We start from the raw sequence: 24,011 nt of genomic DNA on the forward strand, positions 1-24,011 counted from the left end.
GTGTAGTAGCCGCTTTGTCGTAAGTCGTCGTCGGCGGCTACCCGGCTGTGGAGTTGGACATGTATTCTGCTACATGATTGCTGATTGATGGGCGACGTCACCAAAATGAGACATCTAACCATTTTCTGAGATCAGATTAAGATATTTTTTGTCAATGGTTCGGCACCGCCACCTCTAAAGGCATGTAGTGTTGTATCGTGATTCAAATTCATATATTAAAGGAGACTAATTTCTGACTCCGCTACGCTTCGGCCCCCCCGCGGTACGATACGGATCGTTGGCACCGCCTATATATACATCTTGTAAGCCGCCAGCTAGGGTTTATCAGATTATAAGATATCACATGGTGTTTGTAAACACTCCCGGATATAGTGAAGTTTTGCTGGCTGGCGCCCGTGGTTTTTCCCCTTCTGTGTTGGAAGGGGTTTTCCACGTTAAATCTTGTGTCTTCGCTGCGTTTTCATTTATCGTTCTTCGTTATTTACTTGTCGCTTTTATAACAAGTGGTATCAAAGCCCAGGTTTCAACCTAGGGTTTGCGACATATCTTACTTGAAGTTCGATCTACTGCAGCTGGATTATACCACGAGATTCTCTCTATGGCAAGTGAAGATGAGATCCTTACCCAATCTTCTGATCTGGATGAAGCTCTTGATGAATTTAGCAAAAAAGATGCCAAGACCTGGACCAATGATGAAAAGAGGAAAGACAGTAAGGATTTTTCATTAATTCAGCTTCATCTATCCAACAATATCTTGCAGGAAGTGCTGGCTGAGAAATCCGCAGCGGCGCTGTGGTTGAAACTGGAATCGATCTGCATGTCCAAAGATCTAACCAGTAAGATGCACGAGAAGATGAAGTTGTTCTCGCACAAGCTGCGGGAAGGTGCGTCAATGATGAATCACCTATCGATCTTTAAAGAGATCATTTCTGATTTGCTGTCCATGGAGGTAAAGTATGATGATGAGGATCTCGCTCTTATACTGTTAGTCTCGTTGCCTAATTCTTTTGCGAATTTTCGAGACACCTTGTGATACAGTCGTGATGAACTAACCCTTGCCGAAGTTTATGAGGCCCTCCAGCAGAGGGAAAAGATGAAATCTATGGTGCATGCAGAGGGTTCGTCATCTAAGGCAGAAGCACTGCAGGTCCGAGGTAGGACCGAGAACAGAAACAACAACTACAACAGAGATAAGAGCAAGACCGATAGAGGTCGCTCAAAGTCCAAGGGACGAGATGGTAAGTTTTGCAAGTATTGTAAGAAATCTAGTCACAATATTGATGATTGCTGGAAGTTGCAGAAGAAAGAGAAAATAAACAGTACTTACCAACCGAAAAACAAATCTGATGGTGATGGTAAGGTTGTTGTTGTTTCAAGCATGGAAAAAAATAGCGCGCTATTTCGGCGCTAATAGCACGCTATAGCGTTTTTAGACAGCCCACGCTACATCATTTCGGCGCTATAGCGAGCTATTAGCACACTGCATATTTTTCGGCCGACGCTATTTTGTTATAGCGCGCTATTTTTTTCCTTGGTTTCAAGTGATAATTCTGAAGGCGATTGCCTAGTTGTGTTTGCTGGTTGTGTTTCTGGTAATGATGAGTGGATCCTTGATTATGCATGTTCGTTTCATATTTGCTGTAACAAAGAATGGTTCAATTCATATGAGTTTGTGCAGAGTGGAGATGTTGTGCGGATGGGAGATAACAACCCACGTGAGATCGTGGGCATTGGCTCCGTTTAGATCAAGATGCATCATGGCATGACACGCACTATGACAGATGTGAGACACATACCTGGCATAGCTAGAAATCTGATCTCTCTCAGTACCCTTGATGTTGATGGGTACAAACACTCCGGTTCTCGCGGAGTTCTGAAGGTATCAAAAGGTTCTCTCGTTCACATGATTGGCGATATGAATTCTGCAAAATTATATGTTCTTAGAGGTAGCACTTTGTGCGAGTACTGCTGCTGCTGTTATTCTCGATGAACCTGGTAAAACTAATCTGTGGCATATGCGTCTTGGACATATGAGTGAACATGGCATGGCGGAATTGCACGGGAGAGACCTGCTAGATGGCTGCAATTTGAGTAAGTTTGAGTTCTGTGAGCACTGCATTTTTAGTAAGCATAAAATAGTTAAATTCAATGCCTCCGTTCATACCACTAAAGGGATTTTAGATTATGTGCATGCTGATGTGTGGGGACCTTCCCGCAAGACTTCTCTTGGTGGTGCAAATTACATGCTTACTATCATAGATGATTACTCCAGAAAAGTGTGGCCGTTCTTTCTGAAACATAAATCTGATGTGTTTGATGCTTTTAGAAAGTGGAAAGTTATGGTAGAGAAGCAAACAAAAAAGAAAGTTAAATTGCTTCGTACTGACAATGGCATGGAGTTTTGTTCTACTGTTTTCAATGATTATTGCAGCGACAAAGGCATTGTCAGGCACCACACCATCCCATATACTCCTCAGCAGAATGGTGTGGCGGAGAGGATGAACATAACCATCATCTCCAAGGCTCGGCTGCATGTTGTCCAATCGTTGGTATGCATAGACGTTTACGGGCTGAAGCAGCCTCCACCGCTTGTTACTTGATAAACAGGTCACCTTGTATTCCGCTTGATAAGAAAACTCCTATTGAGGTATGAGTCCGGTTCACCTCGCTGATTATTCACGAGTTGAGAATTTTCGGTTGACTTGCTTATGCTCATGTTGATAATGGAAAGCTAGAGCCTAGGGCCGTTAAGTGTGTGTTTCTTGGTTATGATTCGGGAGTTAAGGCATACAAGTTATGGAATCCCGAAACTAAGAAAGTTTTGCATAGCGGGAATGTAGTCTTTAATGAGGTTGTCATGTTTTATAAGAGTTCATCTACGGATATGTTACGATGCTCGTTGATTTTTCTAATAATTCGATGATGAACAACGAGAGGATTAGCGTGCGAGGTGGAGCACGTGGAGGAGAAAGAAAATGATGTTGCTGAAAATGATAACACCTGTTGTTCGAGCACTCACCACCTGTTTTGCGGCAAACAAATAGTTCCATTGCTGCTCGATAGACCGAGGCGTAATAAAGGTCCACGTCCTTGTTTAATTGAAGAATGTAATCTTGTTCATCATGCTTTGAGTTGTGCTCGAACAGGTGGAGCATGATATCGAACACTGCTACATATCTTGAGGCTGTTGCATCCGATTGACCACGTGAAGTGGATTTACTGCTATGCAAGAGGAGATGCAATCGCTTGACAAGAATGGCACATGGGATGTTGTGCCCTTGCCTAAACAAAAGAAGGTTGTCCGCTGTAAGTGGATATTTAAAAGAAAGGAAGGTTTGTCTCCTAATGAGCCTCTGAGGTTTAAGGCAAGGTTAGTAGCAAAAGGTTTCGACCAAATTCCAGGTATTGATTATAATGATGTATTCTCTCCGGTTGTGAAGCATAGTTCCATTCGTGCATTCTTTGGTATTGTGGCTATGCATGATCTTGAGCTTGAGCAGCTAGATGTAAAGACTGCTTACGCATGGTGAGCTTGAGGAGGAGATATACATGGACCAACCTGAAGGTTTTGTTGTGCCTGGTAAGGAGGATCTTGTTTACAAGCTAAAGAGGTCCCTTTATGGTCTGAAACAGTCTCCAAGACAATGGTATAAAAGGTTGGATTCATTTATGCTTGCACATGAGTTTAAGAGATCTCAGTATGATAGTTGTGTTTACATCAAGTTTGTTAATGGATCACCTATATACTTGCTATTATATGTTGATGATATGTTGATTGCTGCCAAGAGCAAGAAAGAGATCACTACTTTAAAGTCACAATTAAGTAGTGAGTTTGAGATGAAGGATCTTGGTGCTGCTAAGAAAATACTAGGTATGGAAATTACAAGAGACAGAAAATTTAGTGTGTTATTTCTTAGTCAGCAAAATTACATTCAGAAAGTTCTTCATCGCTTTAATATGCATGATGCAAAGTCTGTTAGTACACCTATGGCTTCTCACTTCAAATTATCAGCATTGCAATGTCCTAGTACTAATGAAGATATTGAGTACATGTCTCGAGTTTCATATTCTAGTGCTGTTGGTTCATTGATGTATGCCATGGTTTGTTCCCGTCCTGATTTGTCATATGCTATGAGTTTGGTCAGTCGATACATGGCTAATCCTGGTAAAGAACATTTGAAAGCTGTTCAGTGGATTTTCAGGTACCTTCGTGGCACATCTAAAACTTGCTTGAAGTTTGGCAAGACCGGTGAGGGACTCGTAGGCTATGTGGATTCAGATTTTGATGCCGATTTGGATAAGAGAAGATCCCTCACAGGTTATGTGTTCACTATTGGTGGATGTGCTGTGAGTTGGAAGGCAACGTTACAATCTGGTGTTGCCCAATCTACGACCGAAGCAGAATATATAGCAATTAATGAAGCTTGCAAAGAGTTTGTTTGGTTGAAAGGTTTGCATGCTGAACTTTGTGGAGATGATTCTTGCATTAACTTGTTTTCTGACAGTCAAAGTGCAATATATCTTACTAAAGATCAAATGTTCCAAGTTTCAAAAAAAAAGATCAAATGTTCCATGAGAGGACAAAGCACATTGATATCAAGTATCATTATGTTCGCGACATTATTGCTCAAGGTAAACTGAAGGTATGCAAGATAAGTAATCATGATTATCCTGCTGATATGATGACAAAGCCAGTTCATGTTTCCAAGTTTGAGCTTTGCTCGAGCTTGGCTGGTATAACTGTTTAGCCCAAGTGGCTGTTGGCGGCAACAAGTGTTTTTCTTTGTTGTTCAGGAGATTGTTGAAGTTCATGCTACAAGATGGAGTTTGTCTCAAGGTGGATTTTGTTGTATTGTGATCCAAATTCATATACTAAAGGGACGCTAACTTCTGACTCTGCTATGCTTTGGCCCGTTGTCGATACGTCGCGGCCTGCAGGGACACCTGCGAAGGGGGGGTGCGGGGGGCGGTAGCCCCCCGCGGTACGGTACGGATCATTGGCACCGCCTATATATACATCTTGTAAGCCGCCGGCTAGGGTTTATCAGATTATAAGATATCCCACGGCGTTTGTAAACACTCCTCGATATAGTGAAGTTTTGCTAGCTGGCACCCGTGGTTTTTTCCCCTTTTGTGTTGGAAGGGGTTTTCCACGTTAAATCTTGTGTCTCCGCTGCGTTTTCTTTTATCGTTCTTCGTTATTTGCTTGCCGCTTTTATAACATCTAGAATGATGTATAATCAGCTGTCTATAACAAGTGCCAATTAGGATTTGAGGCTGACGTGGGGAAAGAAAGGGAATAGAGAGGAGAAGCCCGGAAGTAAGGACGCGTTTGGTAGCATGCATCCATTTCGTGTACCATTAGCGAAGTGGGAAGAAGCCCCCTGCTCGTCCAAGACAGGTTATGGGACCGAAAAGCCACGTTGTTTGCTGGCCTGCACAGAGTTTTTTTTGGCCTATGGAGATTTGGGGTCTACCCGTTTGGTAGGTAGGTTTTCAGGCCTAGTAGCAGCCCAGAACGGCGCCACTATTGTTTGGTTGCAACACAAAATCCATTTCCAGTTACCTCTTCCATTCAGTGCTGAGGTTACCAGCGATCAACAACACAAGCAAGAACACAATCGATGAATGCATCATTGCCTTCTCTCCTCGTAGTCATCCTCCACTTGCATCCAGTGTTGGTGGTGACGATGATGTTGGAAGGAATTTTTCTGAACCACTTCACGAAAGCTTGAGGGATCATGAGCCAGCCGAAGGTGGGCTTGAAGATCATGCAGAGGAAGTGGTCCGTCCCTACGTCCTCGTTGAAGTGGCCGACGTTAGCCGGCCTTCCACGATGCTTCTTCGCCGGTCCCTCGCCGGGAACCTCAACAGGTGACCGAAGCATGATCTTCTCAGTCTGCCACAAGAACACATGCCATTAGAGGTGTGTCTGCTCACAAGTAGTTTAGATGAAAACGGACATTGATAACATTAGTAAGGCCTCATACATTGGTTCACACAGCAGGCATAGGGAGTGTCCACAAACTAAATATAGTGTGCAACGACTGTGGCACACATGACTAAGTTTGAGGCCACCACCTAGCCTTCCATTATGCCTTTGTTGAATCATTGGCCAACGCAAATGAGGCCTCATACATTTGGTCACATGGCAGGCAGAAGAATTGTCCCCAAACTAAATCTAGTGTGCAACGCATATGGCACACATGACTAAGTTTGAAGGCAACACCTTGCCTTCCATTGTGCCATTGTTTAATCATTGGCCAATGCAGAACTGAAGAAGCAGAAACATGCAAAGCAAGATAGCGGATGCCTCATACTATGAGGACTTACGGAGGAGATGTTTGATCAGAACCAATGGCATGGTCATGTTCAGTCATGCCATAGGTTCTGATCAATCATCTCCTCATACTATGATCCCAGGTTGTAATCATCAGCCTAGTTCAATCAGAAACCACACAAGTAGCAGTTCAAATTGAGTACATTATGAGTTGTACTTAGGGTACATTACAAATTCCACTTAGGGTACATTACAAATTCTCCTACAATACATCTAGAACACATTCACCACTCATCACAAGTAGCCCTGGTCCTCTTCAGCTTATCCTTGATTGCAAAGTTCACTTGAAGCAGATCGTATATGTCATACTCTAGTTGTCTCTTCTCAGCCTCCAAAGTCTTTCTTTCTGCCTCCCACTCCTGTTTCTTAGCCCTCATCACTTGTGCTTGTGTTCTCTGCAGATTCTTGAGCAGAGCAACTTCGTTTTTCAAGTCCTCCCACTCCTCTTCCGTCTAAACAAACTAGCGCGACTCAGCTTAATCTTTCGCACAGAAATCACAACAAGCTAAACCCCAGCACAAAAATCCTTCCCCTCTTAGCATGCATAATAAAATCTGACAGTTTCACCAATCGACAGTCCAATCTACAAAGGATCTACCGCGATTGGAGATTAGAGTAACAAATCTAAACAAATTGAGACTGTGAACAGCAAGAACTGGACAAGAACAACAAGCAATAGCGATGAACACCTTGCAAACATCAATCCGAACCCTAATGTGTATGTCGTCGCAAATGCCCGAGCATGGCATGTTCTAGCACAACGAGTAAGAAGGTGAGAAGCAGAGGTCGTTACCGCCGTTGTTCCGACCGAGGAAGAGGTCGAGTTCACGGCCGAACTCGAGATGCCGATGAAGACTGCAGAGCAGGTTGAGGCCGATGTCGCGGTGTTGCTCGTCGACGTCTCCTCCTTTGGTGTCGGTGCTCCTCCTTGCGGCGGTGCGGCGGATTGGTCGGCGGAAGGGGAACCGCCTGCTGATGTGACAGTTTGGGGGTGGTGAGAGTGAAGTCGCGAGTGAGAGGAAGGAGAGGGGAGCGGTGAGGCTAATTATGGCGCGTGTTCCCGAAGAGACGCGGCGTTTCCGTCTCTCTTCCCCATGCATGCAACCTTCTGGCCACAGTAGGCCTGGCTCCATAGAAATTGTCATTCCGGGCGTTCCTCCAGGGCATGTCCCAGGGGTGCTTTGAGACTCGATGTAAGGGTATTTTACCCTTATCCATTATTTTGGTAACAATGCCACCGTAGCCAGAGTAATCAGACTAATACATGGCTACAAGATTATTCTCGGGTATTAGTCTAATAGGCATAATGGTGTATCAATGGAACAAGAAGGTGAAGGGTGACCCCCCCACTTCGATGAAAAAGGGGGCACCAGTTTTCTCCTCTGGCCGGTGCCTGGTCCGGCGGCACCGGGTGCTGCACCGGCTAGTTCGGCGCAGACCGGCTCTAGCGCTGGTGCACACTGGAGGCATTCCAGGAACCCAGCATCGGTCGCCTGGCTATCGCGGTCCAACGTCTGGTTTCTGCCGGCTGGCCCGGTGCCTGGCCCGGCGACGCTGGCTTGTGCACCGGACCGCCCGACGTAGGCCGGCCCATACGCCAATGCACACCGGGGCACTTCCAGTAAGCTGGGACGCCCGCTCGGGGCAGGCCCGGCGGCGGCCGGCCGGCCCGGTCTGTGGCCCGGCGGCACCGGGCGTGCCACCGGCTAGTCCGGCGCCTAGCCCAGCAGACCGGCCTCGTCGACTCACTTCTGAGCTGAACAAGTCCCCAACGGTTGGATTTCATGTAAAGCTATATATACCCCTTCTCACAGTTTGATGTTAATTTGCAATGGATATTTGGTTCTTCAGAATAATGCCATCGTGAATATAATTCACCTAGGAGTAGAAGATTTGGTAAGTGTTTGGAAAGAAATCAAGATACTTATAATTCATTTCAATCCTAGAAGTATAAGAAAAAAAAACTGAATCCCGAACTGTATTTTCATCGTTCAGCATTGTAGCCCGAAATTCAGGTATGAACTAATATAAGTTCACTGTTGGAACTCAGTAGATTGATATCTGATGGTTTAGAAGTTATTAAAGATTCAATGTTCACCCACTACTATTCGTATCTTATTTGGTATGCCAGGAGGTTCATGAAATCAGTTTTCTCTCTAATTTCTAAAGTCTGAATGTGTAATATTTACTCCCTTATATCTTGTATTAATTAACTTGCGGTAAAAAGAACTAGCAGTTTGACATATGTGCTATGGCTATAGATGACAAGGTAAGGTCCTTCAGTTTTTTGCAAATGATTGATATTTACTTGAGATAGTCGTGCTGCCGCCGCCGATGTCCCTCCGAGTTGCCAAGGCTAAACACTTGTCATGAGCTCACAACCAGTGGTGGTGGCTGGTCGTCTCGTCAGACCTTCTCGCACCAGCTAATGCAATTCTCGTATGTTTTCATGAGCCAAGGCTGTGTTGTATTGAGTCATTTATGTATGGGAGTTAGAGGGAAAAAATTAATATTGGAAATTCTGCTTGTACTGCAGTACTGATACTTTCGTTGTGAACTCTGGTGATAGTTAAAGTCACAGAAAGGATGGACTCAGTGGGGAGACTGAAGAAAGTTTGGTGGAAAAAGGAAAGTAGAGGACTTAGGAGATGTCATTTCAGCACCAAGATAAAGCATTGAGCTTCTCATTACCATATAGTCCAGTATTCTATTTGAATTAAATATTTGTTTCTAAAGACCAACACGAAATGGACCAGTAGATACATCACTACATCGTTACACATAACATATATACTGAAGTTAGCTGGGTCCGTTGCTATTTGACCCCAGCAAAGGAATGACCAACTGGTTCTTGTTAGGTTTACTATTGAAGAGCTGCATGTAATATCCGGATAGCGAGGATCTGCAATGTAAGATAGCTAGGACCTGCAAGGTATTAACATATTTTCTTGATACCAACCACATCCAACACAAAATTCAGCCAATTAAGCAATTCTTTTGTCTCCTATAGATGAGCAGACAGTTCAAGAGCTTTCAATATCAGTCCATCTCTTAATATCATTGCACCATCAAGCATGTTCCCGGTAGCATGGTCTGCAGCCATTTCCATAGAAAAAATATAATGACCATGCATTTGTGTTTCTGTAGTTGCGTTTAGCATCTATGTTTCAGTGAATGTGAAGGTACTAGCATAGTTGAGTTTAAGTTAACTAGAGTTTTTGTTGTATGTACCAGCAGATCTACAAGCTGGCGATAATTCGATATGCTATTAGCTCATATGAAGAACTTGTTACTTGCATCTCAATTTTCATTGTGTTTGGAGGATAAATACTACTATGTCCTTTGATCTTTTGGTTGTTTTCGGGACGAATGGATGCGCATTTATGTTCACTCATGCCATGAATATCACTACATGGATGAAGGAGGAAATCTAGCTCACGAGGGAGCTTCACATGGTCGCCGATATCCACTGGCTTCATTACAAGAGAGACTACGAGCTAAAATTGTACATGAGAATTGGTAGTAAATACAAAATTCAATGATGTACCCAATTGCTATTATGGAATTGTGAATTGTGATCCATGTGTTTGTACATAGAGGTCACCCGTAAGTACCAGTTTGTTGGTTGCGCCATCTTACTTAATGCCATAAATTACATTTTTTTCTTTGGATAGAAAAAATTATGTCAAGCTGTTTGGGAACAATTTTCTCATTCATATATGGATAGCTTAAGAATGTTTGATTTTTTTTGTTGAACATCAAATTAAGAAATACATCAAGTTCTTTCTGTAATTTCGATTGCTACCTTGCGTAACTGTGATGTGTTCAATGATGCAAAGAAGTGTTGGTGTATATTTCTACATGTCTCATATTTCTATGAAATTGTAAATACATCTGGCCTTTCTTGGTTGTGTATACTTTCCTTGACATCAGAAGTACTACATCAGTATATGGACGAGCGTTGCACTGTCCACAGTTACAAGTGCAAGATTTTCTGAACGCTATACTAATTGTTGTAGTTTTTCTGAACAATGTCTGCATTAAACCTGAGTTGAGAACATGTCTTTATTTTTGTTTCTAGAATGTGTTTCTATTCGGAGCAATTGTTTTCAAAACATGTTCATTTATGCTGTTGATCAGTTATACATACAAACACATATATAATCTTTATTTTTGTATTTTAAAATGGCGACGTGCGATGCACGTGCAAACTTACTAGTTGTACTAAATTACACATATATCAAAGAAATGCGATCAATTAATAAGTATTTGGGATTTTCTTGCCTAGGAAAAGCAGCAAAATGTTAAATACTCAACGTCGAGAAATTACTGCCTAAATTGAAAATCATCGAAAAATTATTGTAACTTTTTTACAAAGCTGAGAAATTCTACTGATAAATTACTGTTAAAAATTATTCAAAAAACCAATGAACATTTTATTAAAGAATCTGTGAGAAAAAGCTTAAGACGGTGTCAATGCGCAAACACTGTTTACCGACGCATGATTATGGAAGCTCTACGTACATCTGCAAACTTGTTTTATTATGCAGCCGCTCCAACTTTTTCTGGGATGCAGGAGAAGCCTTCCAGAAGAGGTTAATACAAGCGTCAAAAAAAGAAGAGGTTAATACAAGTTACACAATTCGAATGGTGCACGCCTGCACATAAGTGTGCTAAACAGGCAAAGCCACTATCATTTGCATCTTTTGGAGTGGCGGTCTCGATCGTCTTCCATTTGAGAGGAGCTCTCCGTAGCCGGAGTTTTATCACTTCCAAATGTCTCTCAGCCTGCTTTGGTGTTGTCGAGCTTGCTCACCTCCAAATGTTTGAGGAACGCGTAGAATGCGACGTCGGACGACCCACCTTCCTTGACGGCGTGTGCAGCCATCTCCTTCGCCATGGCCACCCTGTCTCTCAGCTCTTTTCCTTGGTCGGACTCCATTACAAGCCTCACCTTGGCTTCCACCTCTTGGGCCTTGACCAGCTCCTCCTCGTAGCCCTCCACGGCCACCCCGATCTTCATCTCCTCCACCAGGTGCACCTTGTTGAGCCTCTGCTCCGCGTAGAGCGGCCAGCAGATCATCGGCACGCCGGCCATGATGGCCTCCAGCGCCGAGTTCCAGCCGCAGTGCGTCACGAAGGCTCCCACGGCCCGGTGCTGCACCACCTCTGCCTGCGGCGCCCAGTTCTTGAGAACCAATCCCCTGTCGCTGGTTCTCTGCAAGAACCCGTCGGGGAGGAACGCCTCCGGGTCCGGCTCGGTGTACTTGCTCTGCTCCTCGCGCGGGCTACGCACCGTCCAGAGGAACCTGTGCCCGCGCGCCGTCTCTCTCAACTGCGCCGCCGAGAAAAGTCCACCGCTTCCGAAGCAGAGGAACACCACGCTCTGCTTTGGCTGCATGTCCAGCCATTCGAGGCAGGCGTGCCTCTCGCCGCTTCCCCCGTTCACGCTCACGCCGCCGTCGACCAGTGGGCCGACGCAGTATATCTGCGGCGTGGAGCGGCCGGCGGGCACGCAGAGTCCGTCCCGGAGCGCCTTCACGGCCCTCGGCTCAAGCTCCTCAAAGCTGTTCACCAGAACGCCTCTCGCTTCCGGCATCCGCGCGAGCTGCTGCACCCGCGTCCTGCACAGCTCGCTCTCCCGGTCTGCCATGGTGTCCGGCATGTCCAGCGCGCGGACGGGCGGCACGCCGGAGAAGTGCAGCGGCGTCTCGCCCATGTCCCCGAACGAGGAAGGCGCCGCGCGGCAGCAGCCGGGGACCTGGAGGTAGATCGCGAGGTCGGCGGCGGCGGACGGGAAGAACATGTAGGTGGGGATGGCGAGGTCGGCGCCGACGTCGAGCGCGTCGATGCAGAACATGTCGAAGACGAGGGCGTCGACGGCGGGGAGCGAGGCGAGGAACTCCCGGAGCACGGGGCTGGCGAGGCGGAGCTCGGCCAGCATGCGCATGGCGCCGTGGGTGTAGGGCTTGTCGGCGCAGGCGGGCGGGATGGGGAGGAGGCGGACCGTCATGGAGGGGCAGGCGACGGCGAGGCGGGCGACTGCGGCTTCCAGCACGGGGTCCTTCCCCGGCGGATCGACGACGGCGATGGTGACGGCCACGCCGCGGCGGAGAAAGGCCTTGGCCAGCTGCACCATGGGGTTCAGATGGCCCACGCCCAGGGCGGGGTAGAGGACCACCGTCTTCTCCGTCATGGCCGCCGACCGGCTCACAGGAGTTACGAGGAGTAGAGATTTGGCTGGTCAGCACAGAAGAATGAGCGGAGAAATCGAGCGCGCGCGGTTACAAGAGTGAAGGGTGAACCGCGTGCCACGGATCTAGCACTTGGCCACATGTCATTGTATATCGAGAGAGTGTAATGGCGTACTGAACGTGCAGTCAGTTCGACACAGCCGGCAGGTGTACATCGTCATCAACCCACGCTTTTGAGGCGGACACGACCTGCTACCGTCTGCCAGCCATACACGAATGACTCATGCACGGGAAGACACAAACATGTCCGGCGTTCCGTGCACGGCAGCACTGTCTTGTTCTTCTCCTTGTAGATGTTTTTCTTCCAGCATAAGGGCATCTCCAACCGGACGAAGAGGCGGAGTCGGAAGGGTTCTGGGGGGGCCACACAGTAGCCCGGCGCGGAGGAGCAGCGGCGGCAGGAGTCTAGGTGCCGCGCGGAGGAGGAGCGGCACCAGAAGGCCAGGCGCCGCGCCTGGCAGGAGAGGGAGCAGCGCCTCAGGGAGGATGCGCTGCTCCGTGCGCCGCCGCTACCTCGGGTGGCTCCGGACCCCACTCGGCCTGGGAGGAGGCCCTGTGGTCTCCGTGGCCGGAGTCCCCGGCGCGGTCGAGCCACAACAGTGCCTCGCCGCCCGGGGACGTCGTCGACGCCGACGACGCCCACACAGCCTAGGCGGCGCACCGGCGGTCACCGCGGCGATCAAACCCTAGCTTAAGATTTTTAAATTTAAAGCCCATATAGGGCTTCTTTTGTTAGTTATTTGCCCAAAATAGGGCTGTGTACAAATTTTGCTCAAAATAGGGCATATGTTTAATCAAATATAGTTTAAATTTTCATTTTCATTTTGTTTTCGGTTTTTTTCGATTTTGTGGTGCGTCCGCGCGTTGGGTGCAGCGTGCGACCCAAACGGACAGGGGACACGCGGACGCGGGTCGCTGTTTTTGGTTGATCCGTGCAGTTTTTGGTTGATCCGTCATGTTTAGATAATGACTGCTAAGTTCAGTTAATACTTAATAGAGGAGATAGTCAGAAGCAAATAACGTTAAGATTTAAAAAAAAAGACCAACAGAACCAACATCCACGAGCTTTTCCAGTAGGAGACATCCTCCTTCGTGCTCACGTCTATGAAAAGTTTACATCGTCTTTTTGTAATCGGAACTACACTTCTCCAAGTCCCGCAGAAACTCTTCAAAAGCCATGTCAGACGACCCGCCTTTCTTCAGGGCGTCGGCCGCCATCTTCTTGGCTACCGAGAGCCTTTTTCTGAGTTTGTTCCCTTCCTCAGACGTCATCACCAGCCTCACCTTCGCCTCCACCTCCTCTGCCTTCACAATTTCTTTCTCATAGCCTTCCATGGCCACCCCGACTTTCATCTCCTCCACCACGTGCACCTTGTTCATCCTCTGCTCCGCGTACAATGGCCAGCAGATCATCGGCACACCAGAGACGATCCCCTCGAGCACCGAGTTCCACCCACAGTGTGTCACGAACGCACCAACGGCTCCGTGTTGCAACACCTCGGCTTGTGGCGCCCAGTTCTTCACCACGAACCCTCTATCAGCCGTCTTCTCTAAGAAACCTTCTGGAAGCAACCCTTCCAAGACGGACTCGTCCTTGTGCTCCGGTGGGTTGCGCACCACCCACAAGAACCTGTGGCCAGATTTTTCTAACACACGAGCCACCTCTCCTAGCTGCGCGGCGGAGAAGGTGCCCAAGCTGCCGAAGCAGAGGAATACCACACTCCGCTCCGGTTGCGCGTCAAGCCACTGGAGGCACGGGTGTCTCTCACCGGACGTTTGTGCAGGAAGGACCAGCGGGCCAATGCGTAGACTGGCGGCGTCGAGCGGCCAGGGGTGCAGACGCCGTGCCTGAGTGCTTCGAGAGCCCTCGACTCCAGCCAATCGAAGCTGTTGGCGAGGAAGCCTCGCGCTTCGGGCATCCGCGTGTACTGGCGCAGCCGTTCCTTGGCGATGTCGCTCTCCCGGTCCAGCATCGTGGTGGACATGTCCAACGCACGGATGGGCGGCACGCCGGGGAAGTGGAGCGGGGTCGTGCCCATGTCCTTGAACGACGAAGGGGCGGCGGGGTAGTAGTATGGGAGGTGGAACATGACGGCGAGGTCGCCGACCGCGGACGCGTAGAGGAAGTAGGCGGGGATGGCGAGGTCGGCGGCGACATCAAGCGCGTCGACGCAGAACATGTCGACCACGAGGGCGTCGACGGCGGGGAGCGCGCGGAGGAGCTCTCGTAGCTCAGCGTTGGCGCGGCGAAGCACGTCGATGGTTTTCAGAATCGGGCTGGAGAAATGCTCCTCCTCGTCGGAAGAAGACGGCGCGAGGAGGAGGCGGAACGTGATGGCGGGATTGGCGGCGGCGAGGCGGGCTACCGCGTCGGCGGACACGGCGTCCTTGTCGGGCGGGTTCACGACGGCGATGATGACGGCGTGGCCGCGGTGGAGGAAGAGCTTGGCCAGCTCCACCATGGGGTTGAGATGGCCTACGCCCAGTGACGGATAGAGAGCACCACCGTCTTGTGCTGCGTCATAACGGCTATGCTCTTCTTCTTGGTCTTTGTTAACGTGCGTGGGAGCCTGCTCCCAGGGGAATCGAAATGTGGAATAGTAGAACAGATACGATCCAGCTACGAATGCATCCTGGCCACTTTGTAGACACGCATATAAAGCATGGAAGCTTTCGTGTTCGATCCAGAAGGGAATGGGCAAAGCAGCAGTGTCGTGGCACACAATGTTTGACACGTAATTGGATTGCTTTCGTAGTCAGCTCTGAACTTGACACGTATGGGAGGAGCAGATTGTTCTAATATATACAGTGATTCGTGTAGGAAACAAGTTGGCATTGCCAACCAGTTGGTCCATGCATTTCTGCCATCTCCGCAGATCTAACATAGCGGTATTCGACTCATCCATTTTTTTTTAAGAATTTCGTAACTGAATCTTAAACAAATTTACTGCGGAGAAAAACTGATTCGGGCTAAAATCATGTGACGTAACTGATTTGCAACAAATTTACCGCGGAGAAAAATAATTCGGGCTCGCTCCCCCCCCCCGCGCGTTGCGAGAGGGAGCTAACCCTAGCTAGCGCCGCCGCCCGTCCCCCCTTCTCCTCCCCCTCCCCTCAGTGCCGCCGCCGCGTGCCGCCGGGCATTGCTCGTGCGGTGCCGGTGGCGGCGGCCGGCCACTCCCCGCGCGCGTGGCAAGGAGGCGTGCCGCTCGGCGCCCGCGGCGGTGCTCTTCGGCGGTTGTCGGTCCGGCGCGGCTGGGTGGATACGGTGGCGACGGCGCTGCTCCTTGGCGGAGGGGCGGCGTGGCGCGGGTAGGCGGCAGGCTGGTCGTCGGCGTGCGGCCGGCAGGGTCGTCTCGGCCCAGATCTGGACCAGTTTGGGCCCAATCTGGGCTTGGACGGGCTGCCCTACACGCGATGTGGTCGTTCCCTGGAGGTGGCGGAGGTGCGGCGGTGGGTAAGGTTGTGGCGGTACGCCGGCCGGCTGGCTGCGGCGCGGCGGCGGAGACTAAATGGGCCGGTTTGGGCCCGGCCGGTCCGGTTCGGGCCTGGTGTGTCTCTGCTGCTACGTCCGGCCGGCTACCGCGAAGACGATGGAGGTAGTGCCCTCTGCGCGGCTGCGGTGCTGCTGCCCCTTACCCGCTGTCCCTTTCCTTCCTCTAGGCCTCGCGACGGTTTCCGCAGTGAGACGGCGAAGTTGTAGTCAAGACCGTGGTGGCGCATGCTGGTGGGCGACATGTTGGGTGGGTTCTTTAGATCGTTCAGGGTGGCGTTGGTCGGGGTCAGGAGAAATCCTTGCCGGCTCGTTCGGCACCGATGCAGTGACGCCTGCGGGTGCCATCCTTCCTTCCTGGAGGGCATCGGGTGTACCTCCTCCTCGCCCCCGCCGCGTACGGGGGAACCCTAGGACTTGTCCGGGCAGCGGCGGCGTTGTCGTCGCTTTCCTTGTTGGAGGTGTTGCTTGGTATGGGGGCGATCCGGAGTGCAAGGAGCGTGGTGGGACGTGTCGGAGGGCGCGGCGGTGGCGACTCGTCTTCGTTTTTCCGTCGAGCCGCCGATGATGGCATTTTGTTTCTCTTTTCTTTCTTTTTGTGTCTTTCCTTTTGGGCTTGTTTGTGCCGCGGCCCCAGCGTGCTCGTTGTATCGTGTGGTTGCTATATTAATATAGCGGGGAGAAAGCCTATTTCGAGGACAAAATTTACTGCAACCAACCACGTCCTCCCGTAAGTTAATCCTGTAAAAAATATTTCGTATGTGTAGCATTTCTCCATTTCATAAGGGGCGGGGCTAGCTCACGGTTGACCGTCTGCCTCGTTGAATCCGGCCGACAAGGTATCGACTTGTCAATGCCTACAAGTTGTAGACTAGGGTTTCATGGAAAGTAGAGGGCAAGTAGATCTCGAGGGTTTCAGCCGGAAAAGTACTCGACTGCTAGAAAACTAGGGTTATATTGACAATGAATCGATCCTCTCTTTCTCCCTCGACTCCCCCTTATATTGGAGGCGGACCAAGGGTTTCGTGATGTACAAGTTACAAACATCGGGATACTCTTTGAGTTCGTCCCGTAATAGTTACAAGTTCTTATTCCTAATACAACTCTATCTTTCCAAACCGACACTTAGTTGGACTTCCAGGATTCATATTCTTCGAGTCATGGGACTTGATGAACCCAGGTACCTCCTTCGGCAGGCCCAACGGGGATGCCTATGTCAGTAGCCCCCCGAGATTTTACTTGAATCGAAGAATCAAGAAAAATCTCCCTCATTACAATTAACACATGATTTCTTCGAGTCACTAAATAATCTTTATCTATACCTAATAATAAAAGTAAAAGGGTTTCTCCCTCGGTCGTTTGTCCAATTTAAAAGTGGCCTAAAAGTTGGTACAAATTACCCACCACTGCCACCCGTAAGTTAAAATCTATACCTATCTATCCCTATGTATCAATCGTAATTACGGATATTGCCACCGGTAAGATAAATTTGGACGCACACGTTGCGGTCGTTCGGTCGCGATCTTTGGAAAGGTCTCATATCTGTAGATCGTGTAACAACCCAACTCCAGCTGGAAGTGTATCTGCCTATGTATGTATGGAAAAAGCCGCTCCGTCGAATCCGTGCCTGCTGCATCGGTTGCCGCCGGACGGCCGGAGACCTACAAATACGCAGGGGCGAGCTGTGGGCGCTGCAGACCATGGGCAACGATCTCACAGGGATAGCTTCCACCCGAGTTTCTGGATGCAAGAACCAAGCGCGACCTCCTGCCGGTGAACAGGCCATAAGAGGGAGCGCCGAGTTTCTTTCGCGACACGATCTTGCCATGGTGACGCCTCCAAATATGGCAACATATCGCCCCGAGAAGCTAGCCCCACCCACTTCTTCCCAATCGGCACTCCATGGTGGCCTCATCAGAAGCGAGAGGGGTGTTTTGGACCCCCGATCTAACGAGTTAGGTTTCGATCCGTTGTCTTCCTGGCTTATGGCGTCGTCCTTCCCGTGTTTCAGTGCAGCCATGGCTGATCTGGAGTTCCTCTCACCGGAAACCGAGCTTTCCTGCACGATCTGGGGGTTCTGCGCATCTGTGGTCGAAACCCGGAGGTGTGCGCGCTCGACACGGTCATATGCGTTGCTAGGTGCAGGCCTGGGCTTTCTTTCTGGGCGTTGGTTGTTGTCTTTGTCAGAAATAACCCTCTGCAGTTGACGAGCCAGGGCGCGTCAATTACACACGGTTGCTACTTGCTGGACACGCACTACCAGAAACCAGTATTTTCCTTTCGGCTGTCAATTTTCCTGTGAGGCCCGAAGTAGTTCACAGGAAAACACTGTATTTTTCTGTGGGTTTTGACTTGCCCGTCAGGAAAATACGTTTTTCTGTGTGCGGCTCAACTCACACGAAAATGTTTACAGTTAGCCGCCACCGTATCGAGGCAAATTACACGCCAATATTTTCATCTCCGCGCCAACTCTAGACTGTTCCCGCCACGTCGCGCGAGAGGAAAAAAAAAAAGAAATGAGCAGATAAGGCAAGCCGTAGAAAATTTCCCCATTCTTTGTCTTCTCCACATCCTCATCGCCGCCGCCCTCAGCCCAGCTCCTCGCCATTGTTGGCCGCCGGCATCCTCTGCAGCCTCCTCGTTCCAGCGCCGCCGGTCTCCCATCTGCTTCGTCCTCCACCGCATACTGCTACCATATCCCTGCGCGGACAGATCCCATCTCGCCACTCATGTATCCCTGACCTCCACCACCGCCTGCTCCTAGGTCCGTCCGCGAGCCCCGCGACCACCGTCTCCACCTCCATCCGCGAGCGCCGCCCCCCTGCCTTCTCTTCCCACCTCCATTCGCGGCCGGAAGGCTGTCCGAATCCTATCCGTCTGCAGCCGTCGCCCAACTCCACTCGGTCGACCTTGACAGCAACCGGCAATTCCTCTTCCGTTTTTCAGCAGATTCGTTTTTGGTGTGGTAAGTACTGCATTGATTATTATACATACTTGATGTGCTGCACGGTGAAGTACCTAGCTAATTCATGCATGTATTTATTTGCTTAGAAGAAAAGGAAAGAGCAGGATGGGTGGCCGGGTGGCTGCATTCCAAACGATTTGAGGATAGCCTGGTTTGCATTATCTGTGATAGAAATTGGCTAGCTAGCTCAGATTCATTTTAGCTGAAAATATAAGCCATACTTGTCAGAAAACTAGGGCCATTTGTATGACCGTATTGATTATTTTGTTTTCATGACGCAAGAGATAGCTTTGTTCTATTTTGTATGTTAAAGATTTAGGAGCCCGATTAAGTGTTGCGATTAGGTGTTGAGTGTCGCCTAAGCGTGTGGAACCGGGCAGAAGCGAAGAAAAGTGCAGTGCTGAGCATCTATGGCCGCCGGCGGCAAAACGAAAAATTGAGGGTAGGTGGGAGGGAAAAGTAGAAGATAGGGTTTCCGCCCCAGATTGAGGTCGACCTTGTCGCCGCCATCCGTCCGCTGCGCCTCAGCACTCAGGTATTCCTTAATCCCTTTATTCTCCTTCACGTGCATGTGCTACTGGTGTGCTGTTGTGTGTATGTGAGTTGGTGTGGTGCTAAGATTTGCTTGCAATTTGTAGGTACTGTCAAGAAACGGACATTGATCCGGGTGCGGGTGGGTCGGTGCCTGAGGTGCCAATGGTATAGACCGGCAACTCAAGCGATGTTGGTTTGAAGTATGGCAAATATTGTGATCCAATCAACAAGAGTAAGGTGTTTGTGAACATGATACCCTTTCTTTTCTAATTGTTAGTTAAGTAAATTTTGTCAGATTATATCAAGTGAATGGCATTGGATATGTGACATATTGATTCTTTTTGTCAAGCTTGATGTGCTGCATGGTGGTAGGATCTAGCTTTGAATCCTTCATACTGTCCTGAGCTATTATGGAAGGTGCAGCCTGTTGATACAACTTCTGCCTTTTGCCACCCTTGACAAAAAATTAGACGGTAAGCATTTAGGTTTAGAAGCAAGTTAGTTATCTCTTTAAGTGGAAATATAAGTATTGCGTTTGAATAATTGTGATATCCTCTTGTAGCTGCTGTTTTGCATCTTCAGAAATGTTCGTGCAAAACAGAAGGAATTGTGTTGTGTAATTGCAGTCAAGTGCAACGCATAATTAATAAGGTACCTCTCATACTTTGGAGATTACGAGTAAGATCCAAGGTTCAGTACCGATCGATAAGAGAGGTGTAATATCCTCTGCTCTTATCAAAGTATGCTTTATACTTTTATTTTCTACTTGTCTCGAGATATATACCATGAATAATGTTTCATAGTTATGTACACTTCCTATTTAAACTCATCGTATTCTTGCTTTTCCTGTAACTTTCTATTTTATTTTCCTTATTTTAGGATTAGGGAAGAATTGCACAGTTCCAGGGCAAGGGCAGGGAATATCATCAGTACAAGAACTCTGGTTATCCCTCAACAGGAAGAGGTACTGTTTCCTACTGCCACCCAACTAGTCAATCCCCAGCCTCAGTGATATCTTAATCATTTTGAGAAGCTAAAATGCAGATACTTAACTCTGTTATTAACTGGTTTATCTAGGTGCTCATTTCTAGGTTCACCTATGTTCTCGTGTCATACTTGGTTAAAACTGATATTGCTACTATTTCTCAGAGAACCAACATTGTTAAAACTGATCTTGCTACATTGTATTTTTTTTGCTGAAACTGGTCTATTTCAACTTGAAGTTTCTGCTACTATTTCTCGCAGAACCATCTTGGTTAAAACTGATATTGCTACATCGTAATTTTGCTGAAACTGGTCTATTTCAACTTGAAGTTTCTGCCGCTATTTCTCACAGAATCATCTTGGTTAAAACTGATATTGCTACATCGTAATTTTGCTGAAATAAGTTAGATGTATATGCTAAAGTTGATGTGAGGAACTGAGGTGCCAAGTAGATTCTGCTGATTATATCTTGTAGATATTATTTCTGCTTCCTGCTATCTTTTTCTAGCAACCTTTGCAACTTTGAACTGTTTAGTGTGACATTTGGCACACTTTTAAAAGTTCAATTATATCCATTGCAGGATCATCATAAAGAGAACCTTAAAACTCAAGTTGCAGAAAAAGCATCATGGAACATAAGATCTCCTCTACTGAATATTTACTTGATGCACCTGTGCGTTTTGAAATGATTGAACTTGTGTTTATGTTGAGATTTGATGCATGTACGAAAATTCTATGGAATTGTATGACAATAGATGTGATTTCATAACTCTACTTGTTCATGTAAGCGGCTGGTTTTGATGTGTATCTTTTGTATATGCCAAGTACTGGCATAGTTATATAGAAACATGATTCTGCTTTCCTTTTTTTTTTGTTAATCCTTCCTTATTTTTCCTGACGGTTATGTCCTGACAGGATATATATGTTTGTGTTTTACCATGCCTGACATGAACATTTTGCTGTTAGCTACAGAACACCTTCAGGAAAACATGAAGAACCGACAGGAAATAGTTTCCTGTCAGCCAACCGTCAGGCATTTAGAATTTCCCTGTCAATTTATCCCTGGCGGTATTTTCCTGTCGGTCAACTGACAGGAACAATTACCCTGACGGTATTTGGTAATTTCCTGTAGGTGCTTAGCCGTGGGGAAAAGACCAGTTTCTGGTAGTGACGGTTGCCACTTTGTACTTCTTTGGTGAAAGGTTCCCAAGTCCATCTCCTCCTTGTGGTATTTGAGACATAAATATTCAGATTCATCATGACTATTTCCGTCGGATTTTGTTGTTGACATGACTGCAGGAGTGAACCTAAACAGTATGCAACAAGTATAGCTCAGCAAAAGAGTAGATGATCACCCTGGCTAGCCCCGACGGAGATTGCTTTGAGATCACGTACGAGGCCTCGCTGCCAAATATCTGGAATTGTTACTTTACTACGAGATTAAAGCTGGCGATGGACCACTGCGATACAAGATATCCTTAGGCGCGCGCGCGGAAGTAGACCACGGTGCGGTGAGGTGAGGGCATCTCCAACCGGGCGACCCAAACGGACGCGCTGGGCCGTCCGTTTTGGGCCGTTTGGGTCGCCGCCCGGACACGCGGACAGCGCCCCGCGTCCGCGTGTCCGTTTGGGTCGCACGCGGCGCCCACGCGGCGACCCAAGAGACGCCACGTGGTTCGTCTTCCTTGCGCGGCGCTGCGCCATGGCGAGGCCTCGACGGGACAGCCATGGCGGGCGGTGGAACGCGCGGGAAAGTTCCCGCGCGCACCAAGGTTCCCGCGCGCGCGAAAACGCCATTGGCGCCCAAGTTTCCCGCCTCGCCGCCGGCTATAAAAGACGGCAGCGGTCTCAAACAGCCCGCATCACCTTCCTCTCCCCCCTCCACCTTCTCCGGCAGCGGTCTCGAACATCAACGCCGCCATCGAGGAGCGCCTCGCCGACCTCACGCGCGTGACCAAGGAGCACGAGGCCACCTGGCGGGCCGGCCGCCGCCGTTTAGGCGACCTCCTCGGCCAGAAGAACGAGGCGCTCGCTATGCGAGCAGCCCGTCACCTCATCCGGATGCCCTCGCCCGAGCGGCGCGCCCGGGAGGACGGCTGACTCGGCGGAGCGCGGCCGGCAAGAGCGCATGCGCCGGCGGCGGGAGAGCCACGAGGCCCGGGCCCCCGCCCGCGTCCGCCCGGAGGCGCGCACCGCCGTGGAACGCGCCGCCTGCCGCGGGGCTGGAGCCGTGCGGGGCGGATGGTTCCGCCGCGGGAGGCGGAGCACGAGCGCGCCCGAGGTGCGCGGACGGGAAGGAGGAGGATGAAGGCCTCCGCCGATGCCGCCGCCCGCGCCGCCGCGCGCCGCGGCCCACGCCGCCGCCGCCGCCGCGCCACCCGGCCCGTAAAGGCCGGAGTGGAATCCTCACGCGTACGAGCCGCCCGCGTCGAGTGAAATCCACGGCCCCGACGGCGAGCCGGCGAGGAGTTGCCGGCTACGCCGCCGGCCCCGTACGTATTTAGGATAGAGTAGAAGCTAAAAAAAATTGTAATGACTCCTATTTAATGAAAACTATTATTTCTGCCTATGACACGCGGGCCAGTGACGGACATGGGGCGGACGCGAGCGACCAGGCTTTCGCGTCCGCGGCCACGCAAACCCGGCCAAGATTTGGGCCGGGTTTGCGTCGTTCCGGACGCCGCGGCCGTCCGCTTTTGCGGTACGTACCCGCGTTGGGCCGGGTTTTTGTCCGTTTCGACCCATCCGGACGCGCGGGCGCGGGATGGGTCGCCCGGTTGGAGATGCCCTGAGATGGCATGCCCGGACCTCAGGGTTCGTCCATGGGCACGTGTAGACGAGCCGGTGGCGGCTGCCGGGGAGGCTGGACAGCAGGCTCAATCCCTTCCGACCTCCCGTTCTGCCCCAAGCTCGTGTACGAGTGCCGTGAGACGGTCGTTCTCGGCGTGCATTGAGGAGGCACTGGGCAGGAGAGCCACTGGTCTGTTTCTACCGAACAACCTTTTGAGTCACTCTGAAGTCTGAACTATTCTTTTGTCGCCTGCCTGCTCATGTGGAGCACGCCTGTTGAGTTCAGTTTCAGCTGAGAGATTCAAGCTGGAATTAACTTGGCTTCCTGTTTGTTTTGTCCGGAACAAATTCCGGTGGCCTACATTAAGATGCCTACGTATGGCTCAATGGATAGGATCTACATATCTTAGAAGGAGAGTTGTTTAGATAGAAGCATTTTCTGCACTTTATTTTCTGATACCGGCAGCTTTTGCATTTATTTAAATGATATATCCCATCTGTACCGTCATTACATTCATGATATAGTTTAGGATCAGATCTATGTTCGATCCAACTGCAAACGCAAGAGAACTTTTGCATTTTCCGATTGGCTGAATGTACTATTAAATTAAGTTGCATTGTTGTAATTATTGGTTGCCTAGGCAGCCTTCT

At 49.3% G+C, this 24,011-nt stretch overlaps 1 protein-coding gene, 2 long non-coding RNA genes and 1 pseudogene across 5 annotated transcripts; 2 read left to right on the top strand and 2 right to left on the bottom strand.

Annotated features, from left to right (window-relative positions):
• Positions 1 to 10,887: 10,887 nt before the first annotated feature.
• Positions 10,888 to 12,539, bottom strand: LOC124667462 (anthocyanidin 5,3-O-glucosyltransferase-like). The gene has a single exon (XM_047204736.1). The coding sequence runs from the start codon at positions 12,534 to 12,536 to the stop codon at positions 11,124 to 11,126; it is 1,413 nt and encodes a 470-aa protein (XP_047060692.1). The 5' UTR covers positions 12,537 to 12,539; the 3' UTR covers positions 10,888 to 11,123.
• A 1,168-nt stretch (positions 12,540 to 13,707) lies between these two features.
• Positions 13,708 to 15,118, bottom strand: LOC124663067 (annotated as a pseudogene).
• A 4,347-nt stretch (positions 15,119 to 19,465) lies between these two features.
• LOC124661525 lies at positions 19,466 to 20,492 on the top strand. Of its 3 annotated transcripts, none has more exons than XR_006990219.1 (5): positions 19,466 to 19,587; positions 19,691 to 19,823; positions 19,936 to 20,059; positions 20,149 to 20,300; positions 20,466 to 20,492. It is a non-coding gene; the product is annotated as an uncharacterized LOC124661525 (long non-coding RNA). The 3 variants fall into 3 exon arrangements; XR_006990220.1 differs by having other exon boundaries at positions 19,691 to 19,818; XR_006990221.1 differs by having other exon boundaries at positions 20,149 to 20,237; positions 20,466 to 20,488.
• On the top strand, positions 20,491 to 21,433 carry LOC124668507. The gene is made up of 2 exons (XR_006991725.1): positions 20,491 to 20,550; positions 21,152 to 21,433. It is a non-coding gene; the product is annotated as an uncharacterized LOC124668507 (long non-coding RNA).
• Positions 21,434 to 24,011: the final 2,578 nt, after the last annotated feature.

The sequence above is a fragment of the Lolium rigidum genome, chromosome 6 (genome assembly GCF_022539505.1).
Source record: "Lolium rigidum isolate FL_2022 chromosome 6, APGP_CSIRO_Lrig_0.1, whole genome shotgun sequence".
NCBI classification, from domain to species: Eukaryota; Viridiplantae; Streptophyta; class Magnoliopsida; order Poales; family Poaceae; genus Lolium; species Lolium rigidum.